General features: G+C 34.9%; 2 protein-coding genes across 3 annotated transcripts; one reads left to right on the top strand and one right to left on the bottom strand.

Moving 5' to 3' along the window:
* Nucleotides 1–2,324: 2,324 nt before the first annotated feature.
* Nucleotides 2,325–2,852, top strand: LOC132755350 (heat shock 70 kDa protein 12B-like). The gene has a single exon (XM_060746220.1). It carries the CDS (start codon nucleotides 2,325–2,327, stop codon nucleotides 2,850–2,852), a length of 528 nt encoding a protein of 175 aa, XP_060602203.1.
* A 1,728-nt stretch (nucleotides 2,853–4,580) lies between these two features.
* Nucleotides 4,581–12,415, bottom strand: LOC132755348 (uncharacterized). 2 transcript variants are annotated; one of them, XM_060746218.1, is made up of 2 exons: nucleotides 12,292–12,415; nucleotides 4,581–5,592 (listed from the first exon to the last, which is right to left on the bottom strand). In XM_060746218.1, the coding sequence occupies exons 1-2, from the start codon at nucleotides 12,407–12,409 to the stop codon at nucleotides 5,030–5,032; spliced, it is 681 nt and encodes a 226-aa protein (XP_060602201.1). In that variant the 5' UTR covers nucleotides 12,410–12,415; the 3' UTR covers nucleotides 4,581–5,029. The 2 variants fall into 2 exon arrangements, with proteins under 2 accessions (XP_060602201.1, XP_060602202.1); XM_060746219.1 differs by having other exon boundaries at nucleotides 4,589–5,592; nucleotides 12,298–12,415.
* Between the last annotated feature and the right edge of the window lie 20 nt (nucleotides 12,416–12,435).

Genomic DNA, 12,435 nt, shown 5'->3' with positions numbered 1-12,435 from the left:
TCGAAATATATTAAATAAGGTTTCTTGATCAACTGATGTCAAATTTTAATTTTGCACCGACAAATGTGCATGTACTCACAATTTCATAACTGTAGACTTAATACAAAAAAGTAATTCACTTGGTCATGACCCGGTCGTTAGGGGTGGGAGTAATTTTGAAAAAAAATAGACACTATTTATACTAAAGCCTGTGGAATTTTAGGAGAGGAGTTGTTACGTTTTTACTACATACATAAAATAAAAAACATGTATCCCGAGCAAGGCCAATTTTGACCCTGTGAGTATCAAACATTGTAAAGACCTGCAAGACGATGTTGCACGCCAAATATCTAAGGGGTCCCTTGTCCATGCGACTTTAGAGTACATGGTTTTTATCTTTTTATTATATATATTTAAGGAAAACTACATGACCACCGGGGAATTTTAACAAACTTTGTAGTAGCCTGCTAGGCAATGTAACTTACCAAAATCTAGGGTTTTTATTAAGGTTTTACATACAAGGAAAACCCATGGCAACGTGGAATAGAGCCAATTTTGACACTTGAGATATAAAATAACTAGATATAGACCTGTTGGGCAATGTGACATACCAAATAATTATCTAAACTCTAGTCCTTACGCTTTAAAGAAGAATATTTGTAAGGTTTTTCTTTTGGTTGCAACAAAACTTCTGCCTGAAATGAAAATTATTTAAACAATTTAGTACTTACAAAATCGGCCCACTGGTTTAGGAAGAGATATTGCTTGAAACAGAAGTTCATGACGTACGACAGACAACGTACACAGCTCACCATAAACATATTGCGCTTAGTTAAGCTAAACATTGAGACAAACATCATGAATAATAACAAATTCTTTAGCAAGAAAAACAATGCTGAGACGACGTTTTTTAAGGTTAAAATGTTTTTGAAGGTTAACAAAATTTTACATTTTTCTGGGACTTGAACCTTGGAGAAGAGTGCCACAATGTGTGATCTGCACGACATATCAATGTGTGTAGTCTGCATGACATGTCAATGGAGCAAATATTTGACACAAGCATCATTTATCACTTTCATTTTGCACCAACAAGTTCTAAAAAGAGATCTGACACAGAATTGATTGCTGAAACTTTTTTCTTTGACTTTGACCTTGACTCTGTACCCTAAATGTGCATCTGCATGTCGTCCAATTTTATAAACATTTGATCCAAGAAGATATCTTAAACAAATTTCTTTATATAGCAGACTTAACTGCGAAGTTGAGCACCTGGAACCTGGTTTTACTCAATCAAACCGTGTAGAATAAGACAAAAAATGTTTATGTAATCATTCTTTACAGATTTGATGAAAAAATGTAGCATTATTTTTTTTAATATTTTAGGCTGATATTACAGAAACACAGTTGACAATTGTCACAGAACCAGAAGCGGCAATTGTATACTACCAAATGGAAAAACAGATCAGGAAAATACAGACTGTCGATATATCCAGTCCTGGGACAAAATGTATGGTTATTGATCTTGGAGGTAGGTACTAAGTTATACAGGATTGAGGGGATGAATTTAATACATTTTTCTGTTACTTTATAATCAAGTTTATATCAAGGTCAAATTGACCACTATAGAAATCATAAACTTAAGATGTCTATGTTACAAGACTTAGAGGACAGCTATATTTAATAAATTGTTGACAACAATAACCATTTTACCAACATAATATGTATTCGGATAAAAAATACTAGGAGTAATAAGTATACAGGGTCACTTCAATATTCAGTTTTATGGTGCTGCTTTATTAAAAAGAAAACATGTACACTATTATTCAATTAATTACAGATTCATTAAGCATATTTTCTATGAAGTTCTTCATGAACAAGATATTGCCAATAGTCATAATGGATGCTAACGACTATTAAATGTTTCATAGGGCTGATTCTTTTCAGTAGCTTTGGGATGAATATATATATATATATATATTCTAGCTACATTCTGATAGTTAGAAAAACTGTAAATTGATCTTCCCAAATAATATCTCCAATGAGAAATTAAAACCATTGAAGCTGTTCACTTAGCAATCAATTAGAATGTTTTACGTAATTCTGTAAATAATGTTAATTATTAAAGAGTACACAGCTAATATTACAACAAGAAAAATAAAACAATCACTGGTGAATCTTTAAGAATTTGATTTTTAATTCACTTAGATGAATAAGTTTAAATGTATAAAAAGTTTTAAAAATTGCAGAATTGTTTTTTTTGCAGGTAATACTGTTGATTTCACTATATTAGAGCGTCAGTCCTTTCAGAAATTAAATCGGCAACTGGTATAGCATGTGGTGAAAACATGGTGAAAGAGGGATTCCTTGAACTCCTCCGTAATATAACAGGTGACACAGTCTATCAGAAATGGATTGATGAATATGCTGATGATCAAATTGAATTGCAAAGATATATTGAAGTAAAACTCAGATCAATCAAAGATTACAGAGGTGGATTTGAAACATTCAAAGTTCCATGTACACTAGATGAAGTATTCCGAGAAATGAGCCATGAAAAGATAGAACAAGCCATAGAGAGATCACAATATAATGGTAGAATTAAATGGTTTTCGGATAGATTAAGAATAGATTCAGAGATAGTCAAAAATCTGTCCAAACCTTGCACTGATAGGATAGTAGGTCATGTTCAACATTTACTGAAAGAACCTGAGGTTCAAGGAACGAGCATATTTCTGATGGTCGGCAGGTTTTCCGAGTCTCCAATAGTTCAAGAGACCATAATAAAAGCATTTCCTACTGTTAACGTCATCATTCCGGAAGATCCAGGCACAGTTGTTTTGAAAGGTGCAGTGATTTATGGTCATCAACATTAGGGCACTGATTTAACACAATCACACTGTGTTTAGTAATACCAGATCAAGTATATTTTCTAGACTTAATTATACCCTGATCAAGAAGAAATTTATAAGTTTTGATATCTTTCGTTCTTATGTATTTTCACAGTGTACATGCTAAAATGTATAACATATTATCTGTGTATGTTATGGAATGAACAAAACGTCTTTTTATTTTCTAAAGAATATTTTAACACCACAAAAAAGAAAACAAATAAGCTCCAAATTTATTCTAATTGCACATATATTGTATGTTGCACATAAGCTGAACTGAAAACTTACAGCTTCATGATAACGAGAATTGACTTCACTTTTATTTCACTGTAACAACAAATATTATAACACTACAGATGAGCTTCTTTGATAGATATACATTATATAAGATTTCCTAAAACATACACAATGGTGTATTGTTAACATTAAAAATATTTATGTAGGAAAGAAATATATTAATAACTACATGTAATTATTTTCGTTGTTTTATTTTCTTTCAAGGTAAAAATGTTTTTTAAATAAAAGGTTTGAAAATAACATCTTTTGCTTGTTTTAAATCATTGCTGGTAAAAAAATAAAATTTGGTAAATATTGCCAGGACTTTGTTGTTTTTGTTTGTCTGATTTCAATGTGTGATGCGCCTAACCGGCTCTCCGTGATAACTAACTAGTAATTACCAATGTATCCAGCGATGCGAGACAACTCACCAGTAGTGTCCAAAATCAATTCAAAATCAAGTTTTTCTTTCACTTTGACCTTGATACTTCTACCTTTATTATTTGAGAATCAAATAAGTGTACTATGCTTCCTACAATGATATTTTCATTAAAAAAAACCTGTTTGATCTAAAGTCTGTCAACAATGATGTCTCATATTGATGCTTTTTAATCTAACCTGGGACATAGATCTAATATTAGACTTTAATAATGAGTGGGTAATAATTTGCATCAAAACTAAGATAGGTGTCTCCCTACACAAATACATATTGCTTTACCAACCCTTTTACAAATTATAGCAAAGAATTATTTTTTGGAAACTTTTGGTACTTATTCACTAAATTAAGTCCTAAACATTCAAAGCTGATGATTTCAATATGAATGGCTTGGAGTGTATTGTGTAACTTTATCATACACATGTGCAGATTTTGCGACTCGTAAAAATGGTATCGCACGGCCGTGCATATATTTTAAAGTGACGTCATTTGCATTATACTAGCATAACGTTAAGACGCACCAAATGTTAGCCTATATCATAGGCGCGTTGATAAAAAATGGTTCTCCTTGAACCAGAAGTTCACATAATATATTTTATTCAACCCGTTCAATAAAGTCAGTATTAAACCTATACTCATTCAACATCCTCTATTTATGTCTGAAGGACAGCTAAATACCCTGATGCAGTACAATTATCAACCTTGGACCGACATCAACCTGTTATTTGTATTTATTTATAAAATAAAATTTATAAAAGGAACTGATTCCAAAAGTGTTTAAACGAAACCGCAAACTTTCAAAGTATTCAAGAGTGTTATGGTTCTTGTATAAATGAGACCTCTCAACCACAACAGTTTCACGTTAATGCCTCCGATATTTTTTGGATTATTTCCAAAGTAAGCTAAACCCAAGAGACAGATGGCTGCTTAGTAAAGTGTATCCTACTTACAATTTATTATATGATAAAACTTGTTTCAATTTTCCTGAAATGGCATTCAATTGAAAGATAATTACAAATTGCATAAAGTTTCAATAAAGCATTTATTTTTTAGTTCAGCTATAAATCAGCTATTACTCCTTTTCTTGTTATAACATGTCTACAGTTTGCTATTTTTTACAGTTCTAAGTACTTACAAATATTACAATATGTTGAAAGGTAATAATTGATAAACACGCTCTATACCACACGATAATCGTACATTTAAGTCCTGCATGTCATCTTTTCTGTCTGAAAAGTCCCTTATCTGCAAGCTAGCTGCCTAATACATGTACAATGTATTTATATTTTGATATTCATGTCTAAAAAGCCCCTTAACTGCAAGCTAACTGCCTAATACATGTACAATGTATTTATTCTTTGATATTTAATTCACTTAAGGACAGATAAATCGGAATAAATTAAAGACAGAATAGAACATGGCAATATATATAATCAGAAGTAAATGAAGTTCACGATTTCTTGTCTTTTTCTAATTCTTTAATTTGGGCAGCTTTACCTGCTGCAGCTGCTGCTAGAATTTGTTGACTTGTTGTGATAGATGTCCCTGAGGAACCAAGAATAACATTTGCTGGACTCCCAGGGGTAACACCTGATACAGACGACCCAACTGTTGTAAATATGACATTAGCAGGGCTTCCAGAGGTTGCGCCCGTGACAAGTTTACTCAGTGTTTGTCTAAGAGCTGCATCACTTTGCACAGCAATTGTCTGTCCTGTAGGACCAACTGTTTGGATAAGCTGACCTTGTGTTGAGAATCCCTGAACTCCTCCGGCAAGCTTCATAGATCCAGGATTAATTATTCGAGCAAATACAGGCTTCCCTTGTTGTGGTGTTTTTCCCTGTGGTCTAGTATTCTGAACAATATGACCAGGAGGTAGCACTTGCCCTTGCTGCAGAGCTGGCTGGGAAATTAAGATTGTAGCTTGACCTGCCTTAAGTCCAGCTTGTTGTGAAAGAACTGTTCTAACCATTTGAAGATTAGGACTTTGTGGGGTACCCACTGCACCTGAAACTGGAAAATGAGTGATTCTTTATTCTTTTATCCTTATTTTATCAACTAGAAATCTTGGTAGAGTTACAGTGCTAAGCTGTTGTATTTGAACACTGGTATGTATTATTTCAAATTGAGCATAAACATGGAAATTTGTCACTTTTATACAAAAGATTTGTTACACTGAGACTTTTATACAAGAGATTTAGAGGACTAGCTTGGTCCACTATTTTCAGAGCAGAACAGAAAATTGCAAATATAGAGATAATAGGAATTAATGGTCCCAATGACCTAAACCTTTGTCCTTTTCACCCGAATAAGGGACTCATCAGGATGCACCAACATACCTTGTCTTAATGTAAACTAATATTCTAATTGAAGCAACCAACAATAAGCAAAAACATTTTAACTAGAACTCCGCGAGTCGGATGTGTCGCTTTGTGAACAATATAGTTTAGGAGAAATGGCCAGGACAAAAATGAAATATGAAAATTAACGAAGGGCAAAAACTCAAAAAATAAGAAGTGCAGAGCAGAAGTTTCTGTGCACTTCACTTCTAATAAATAAGATCTATCATTCTATGAAGTTTCGATCTATCATTCTATGAAGTTTCAAGTCCATATCTTTTATGATTTATGAGAAATGACCTGGACAAAAATAAAGTATGAAAATTAATATAGGGCAATAACTCAAAAGTAAGAAATGCAGAGTACCGGTTCTTGAACACTGCACTTTTTCCTAATGAGATTTATCATCCTATGAAGTTCCATGTCCATAGCTTTCATACTTGAGGAGAAATGACCTGGACAAAAATAAAGTATGAAAATTAACAAAGGGGTAATTACTCAAAAATTAAGATATGCAGAGTACTGGTTCTTGTGCACTGCACTTCTTCTTAATGAGATCTATCATCCTATGAAGTTTCAAGTCCATAGCTTTTATAGTTGAAGAGAAATGGCCCGGACAAAATTAAAGAATGAAAATCTACAAAGGGCAATAACTCAAAAATTAAGAAGTGCAGAGTACCGGTCCTTGTGCACTGCACTTCGGGTTATTGAAAGAAGCATGCATACCAAGTTTAAAGTCAATCCGACTTATAGTGACACAAAAAATAAACAAAATCATTTTGACTTAATACAAGTATGTTCATAGGACTCATTAAGATGCATCCACATAACAAGTACTTAGATTTTAGATCATTGCATTTCAATGAAGGCCAGTTTTATTATGTTAGGCCCCAGTAGTTTTGACATTTGACATTTTAACCTGAAAATGGGTGTGGCAGGTAGATATCATTATAGTGCATAAACATAGAAAGTATGAAACTCCTAGATCAATGTGCTTTAATGACCAGTTTTGTGGGGTTTTCTTATGTCTCAGAGAGCCTGACCTTTGACCTGAAAATGTGCCTGGCAGAGAGAACACATCAAGGTGCAGTTTCAATGTAATAGCTTTTGTTAGTATTAAAGTCAAAAAGTGTAAATGAGAACTGACTTTATATCCCTGTATAAATATAATTATATTTCAATGTAATTGGGCTTATTGCATATTTGCAATAATGCCTTGTTTATTTCAGCAAAGTTCCAATGGAAAGGGGGATAATCAGGTATTTCTATATTGGGGAATTGAAACACAGTTGTCTTTCTTGTAATCTTTGACAGGAAGTAGATTTATGATTATCTCCCCTTCTCAATTCCATGCTTAGTAGCAGCAGCTTCAACTCTGAATTATTTTAAAACAAAAAATCGAAATAAATCTTAGAAATTCCAAAGATGCCTGGAAGAGGAAAGGGAGCAGGGAGGAAGAGGAAGGCCTCTGAGGCACTTCAGGATAGAGGAGATGGGGAAAGAGTGCACATTCTTGAGGAGCAGGCTCCACAACAGGGTAAGGTTATTGACTTTGAGGAAATTATTTCAAAGTCCTTAATGTTACCTATATCAAATGAAAATGACAATCTAAACACAGGGGAGTATCATGAAAATGAAGGAACAATAAATGAAGTTTTTGATGATAAGCCTAGAAAGATTAGGTGTGGCGGGGACAAACTGGGCTCCCATGTACCTGAATCCTTAAAAACAAAAATAAAGCAAAATGAATATGTTAATTTTTCCAGTTTGATTAAAGGCCCAGTTGAATTAGATATGTTTGATGCTGGTGTAACTTTAGGCTTGGATAATTCCTTGAATCTTGTTACAAGGCCAAGGGTACAAACAGATAAGATCAGTTCCATAGAAAAATGGTCTGATGCCTTTTTAGTGTTTAGTAGCATCTATCTAAGTGCTCGTCAAGAACATACCCAGGACATTTTGCATTATATGTATGTCATTAGGGAGGCTGCAAGCAATTTTGGTGGTACCTTTTGGCGTACATATGACGAGCAATTCAGACTAAGACAGGCAACAGAATTTATGCCTTGGTCATCAATAAATTCTGACCTTTGTCTGCGGTGTTTTTCAGGCGCTGCTAGAACACAAAGCAGCTCGGATAATATGCCAGCAAAGCAAAATCAATCCAAGCCCCCATGTATTGACTACAATAAGGGCTACTGTAAATGGGTCAATTGTCGATACCCACATATCTGTTCTATATGCTTTACTCAACAGCATGGTCGTTGGCAATGTAAGGCAAACAATGACCAGAGTTCCAATAGCTCAAACTCCTTTCGTGGCTCATTTCGAGGCCCAAACCACAGGTCAAACTGGAGAAGCCCATCAAGAGGTTCATTCAGAGGTCAACGTCACTAATACCCCTTCTATATTTAATTTGGCCCCATCACCTATCAATATTTGTCAGCTTAGAAAGGAATTAGTTGGATACAACCAAAATGAGGCCAGATTTCTGTTAAATGGATACCTTTATGGTTTTTCACTGGAATATGAAGGTCCAAGACAAGCTAGTGATTCAAAGAATTTAAGGTCTGCAGCAGAATTTCCGGAATTTGTACGGGAAAAAATTGATAAAGAAATAAAGCTTAACAGAGTTGCAGGACCTTTTAAGTACCAGCCTATTTTTACTTTACGTGTATCTCCGATTGGTCTCGTCCCCAAAAAATCAAGTTCTCCAGAGTCAGTGGAGGGATTCCGGCTTATACATCATTTATCATACCCTGAAGGTCAGTCCCTTAATGACTTTATTGATCCAAAAAAATGTTCTGTTCAGTATACAAGCTTTGATGCTGCAATTAACATGGTTCAAATTTAGGACCCAATTGCGAACTTTTTAAACTGGACATCAAAAGTGCTTTTCGTTTAATGCCAGTCTCACCAGCAGACTTTGATCAGCTGGGTTTCAAGTTTGGGGATGAGTATTATTTTGACAAATGTCTTCCATTTGGGTGCTCTATAAGTTGTAATGTGTTTAACAGATTTGCTGATTTTCTAGAATTTGTAGTTAAAGGGAAAGCAAGATCACAAAATATTATTCACTATCTTGATGACTTCTTGGGTGGTGGTAGATCAGGAACAAATGAAGCCAAATCATTAATGGAAACTTTCATTGAATCCATGAGGCAGCTAAATGTACCACTTGCTGGGGAGAAAACAGAAGGTCCCAAAACAATTTTATGTTTCTTAGGACTCGAACTTGACTCCAAAAATATGGTTGTTCGATTGCCTCAGTCTAAAATAAATGATATACTGACAATCCTTCATTCTTTTTTGCATAAAGAAAAGTGCACTCTAAAAGAAATGCAAAGTCTGATAGGCAGTCTAAATTTTGCATGTAGAGCTATTTTACCGGGGCGTCCTTTTTGCCGAAGGTTGTTAAACTCAATCTGTGGCTTATCAAAACCACATCATCATCTTAGAATAAATAAAGGAATGAGGTCAGACATGTTAATGTGGAAAACATTTTTCCAGGGGTTTAATGGTGTTAAAGTATTTCATGATAGATTTTGGTCTACCAATGAAGATGTACAACTCTTTACTGATAGTGCTGGTGGCCAGGGTTTAGGTTTTGGCATCTATTTTGGGGGTCAATGGGCACTTGAAAAATGGCCAGACTTCTGGCACTCACAAGGGTACACGGCAGACATTACAGTACTAGAACTTTTCCCGATTGTGGCGGCAATTTTTATTTGGGGTGAGACTTGAAAAAACAAAAAGATCAATTTTAGAACAGACAATATGTCTGTATGCCACATAATAAATAAAATGACATCAAGGTCAGACCATGTGATGGTATTGTTACGTAATTTAACTTTAAAATGTTTGCAGCTCAACATTGTGGTAAAAGCAGAGCATGTGAGGGGTATTCATAATTCAATCACTGATAGTTTATCTCGTTTTCAGATGGAACGATTTCGCAAACTTGCTCCAGAGGCAGATCCAGACCCATGCAAGTTTCCATGCCAACTATGGCAGATCTTCACAAAAGAGCTATTAGTTTAATTCAAAGTAGTCTTTCAGTAAATACAAGACTGTCTTACAAAACAGCTTTGAACAGTTTTTGTCATTTTAGATCTAACTACGATTTACCTAAAATATGGCCGGTACCAATCAAGCATTTGGTTCTCTATATCTCGTATTGTTTCGAAAGGAGTTACTCCCCCTCAACAATTAGGTTATATATTTCAGGTGTGAGTTTTCTTCACAAGATTAATGGTCTAATAGATCCTTCACAAAACTTTGTTATCAAAAAAATGCTTGAGGGGTGTAATCGCCTTAGGCAATCAAGGGATTATAGAGCTCCCATTACTAGCAAATTGCTAGACAAAATTTGTTTGGCACTTCACAGTGTTTGCTCCTCGCAGTTCGAGGTTTTACTGTTCACGGCTGTTTTCTCATTGTCATATTTCTGTTTATTGAGAGTTAGCGAGGTTGTTGTGTGTCAGCATATGGGTAGTCAAAGGGCCTTAAGCAGGTCAGACATTTCATTAGAAAGTTCTAATGCTGTTTCCATCCGCTTGCGTGTAACTAAGACTAGGCAAACAGGGAGACCTGTGGTCATAAGACTTCCATATAGTGCCGACACAAGGCAATGCATTGATTCACTACGTCGTTTTATGGAAGTTATGCCTTCCAGAGCTGTTCAGTTTTTCTGTCACGAAAATGCATCCCCACTTACAAGGTATCAGTTTTCTGCGGTTCTGTCCAAAGCATGTCAACATGCTGGGTTAGACATTTCTGTGTTTAAAACCCATAGTTTTCGCATAGGTCGTGCAACAGATTTAGCTGTACAGGGTTACTCTGATGAGAAAATAAAATTACTGGGTCGGTGGTCATCAAAGGCCTTCTCTAGATATATAAGATTGTAAAAATTTCACCGATATTTTGAATTATTGCAGACATATGGATTGTGGGTGACTCTATTGTAAGGTGGACAGGTGAACAGTTTATGAAGCATGATAGAAGAAGCTTCCCACACTTGACCATAGACTGGTGTGGTACAAGTGGCCTTAGGGTTGAGGGCCTGCATCAAAAACTTCAATATGGAATGATCCAAGGCAAGACCCCTAAATTGATATTTATCAACATTGGAGGAAACAATATATGCAACACAAATCAGTGCAAAATTGTGCGACTTCTTAAAGCAGAATTACAATTTCTATTTTCAAATTTTTCAAATTCCTTTATTGTCTGGACTTTTATTTTACCTCGTTTGTCTTGGCGGTCTCAAGATAATGCAGCCATGAACAAAAAAAGAAATAACATTAACAGGCATTATCAAAGTTTACATTGCAGCACCCAAAAGGACGTGTTCTGAACATGAAATCTATCGATATGGCAACACCAGGGTTTTTTCCATTCAGACAACGTTCACCTGTCCACTGTAGGGAAAGAAATGTATATTTTGGCTTTAGGTGAAGCAATAGAAAAATTCTTAGGGGATAGGAACTTAAAATATATTGAACATTAAATTTTTTATTAAGTGCAGATATGCTCGTCTATTCAGAATTTGGGGGACAAATTTTTAACAAAATTTGTTGTGGCGGAAAATTCTGGCTGCTGGGGATTGGATGGTGTCTAAAACTGGCTCTACATTTGTACATATACTTGCTAAAACTTCATAACATAACTTATAATCAGTTATTGGTGAGCTTCTCCCCTTAATATGGCACTTAAAAATACATTGTATTATTGGGTGATGACCAATTCTGGGGGGAGGCTGCCTTATTTCTGCCTAAACTTAAAAATGTTGGGTCCGCTCGGAACAGGTAGACCCAGCTGGAGACTGGAAAATAGGATTAAAAGGATACTTGAGCTCTAATAAATAGAGCGGAGACATGGAAACTTAATTTTTTAAGGAGCTCTAATTGATAGAGCGGAGATATGGAAATAAAATAATAAAGGAGCTCTAATATATAGAGCGGAGATGTGGAAACCTAAATTCATAGGCAAATATTTTTAATGACATGCATTTCACTTATACACCATCTGGTCCCTGGCAGCCTGGGTTTTTCTGTCCTTGATTATCCACTTCCTTATGACAATTATCTTGTATAATTGATGATCAAAGGAAGTCAATTACCTAATTGCGGCCAATTATTGCCAATCATGTTTATATTTCTATTAGTGAATGAGGATGCATCATTTATTTGATATTGATATTACCACTTATTATTAAACACAAATTTATATTTTTGATTTTGGAATAACAAGAAAAAGGAAAATCTGACATTGAGTTGTTTTTTACTTAGCAGTTTTGGCGTGCCATGGATAGTTGTTGGGCTTAGTCTTGAAATAAATGCATTTGCATTGTACATCATTGTATAATACTTACACCTACCTACAGTATCTGTTGTGGATTGAGTCTCTACATTTTTCAGACCACCAGGCTGCTGTAAAATAAGCTGTGCAGGAACAAGCCCTAGCCTGCCCTTGAGTAAGTACTTTACCATGGCTTTTAGCTGAAAATTGGAATAAA

This window comes from Ruditapes philippinarum, unplaced genomic scaffold (assembly GCF_026571515.1).
Source record: "Ruditapes philippinarum isolate M1 unplaced genomic scaffold, ASM2657151v2 ctg5682_1_1_1_1, whole genome shotgun sequence".
NCBI classification, from domain to species: domain Eukaryota; kingdom Metazoa; phylum Mollusca; class Bivalvia; order Venerida; family Veneridae; genus Ruditapes; species Ruditapes philippinarum.
Note: the sequence above shows the minus strand (reverse complement) of the source record. Positions and strands in the feature narration are given on the sequence as shown.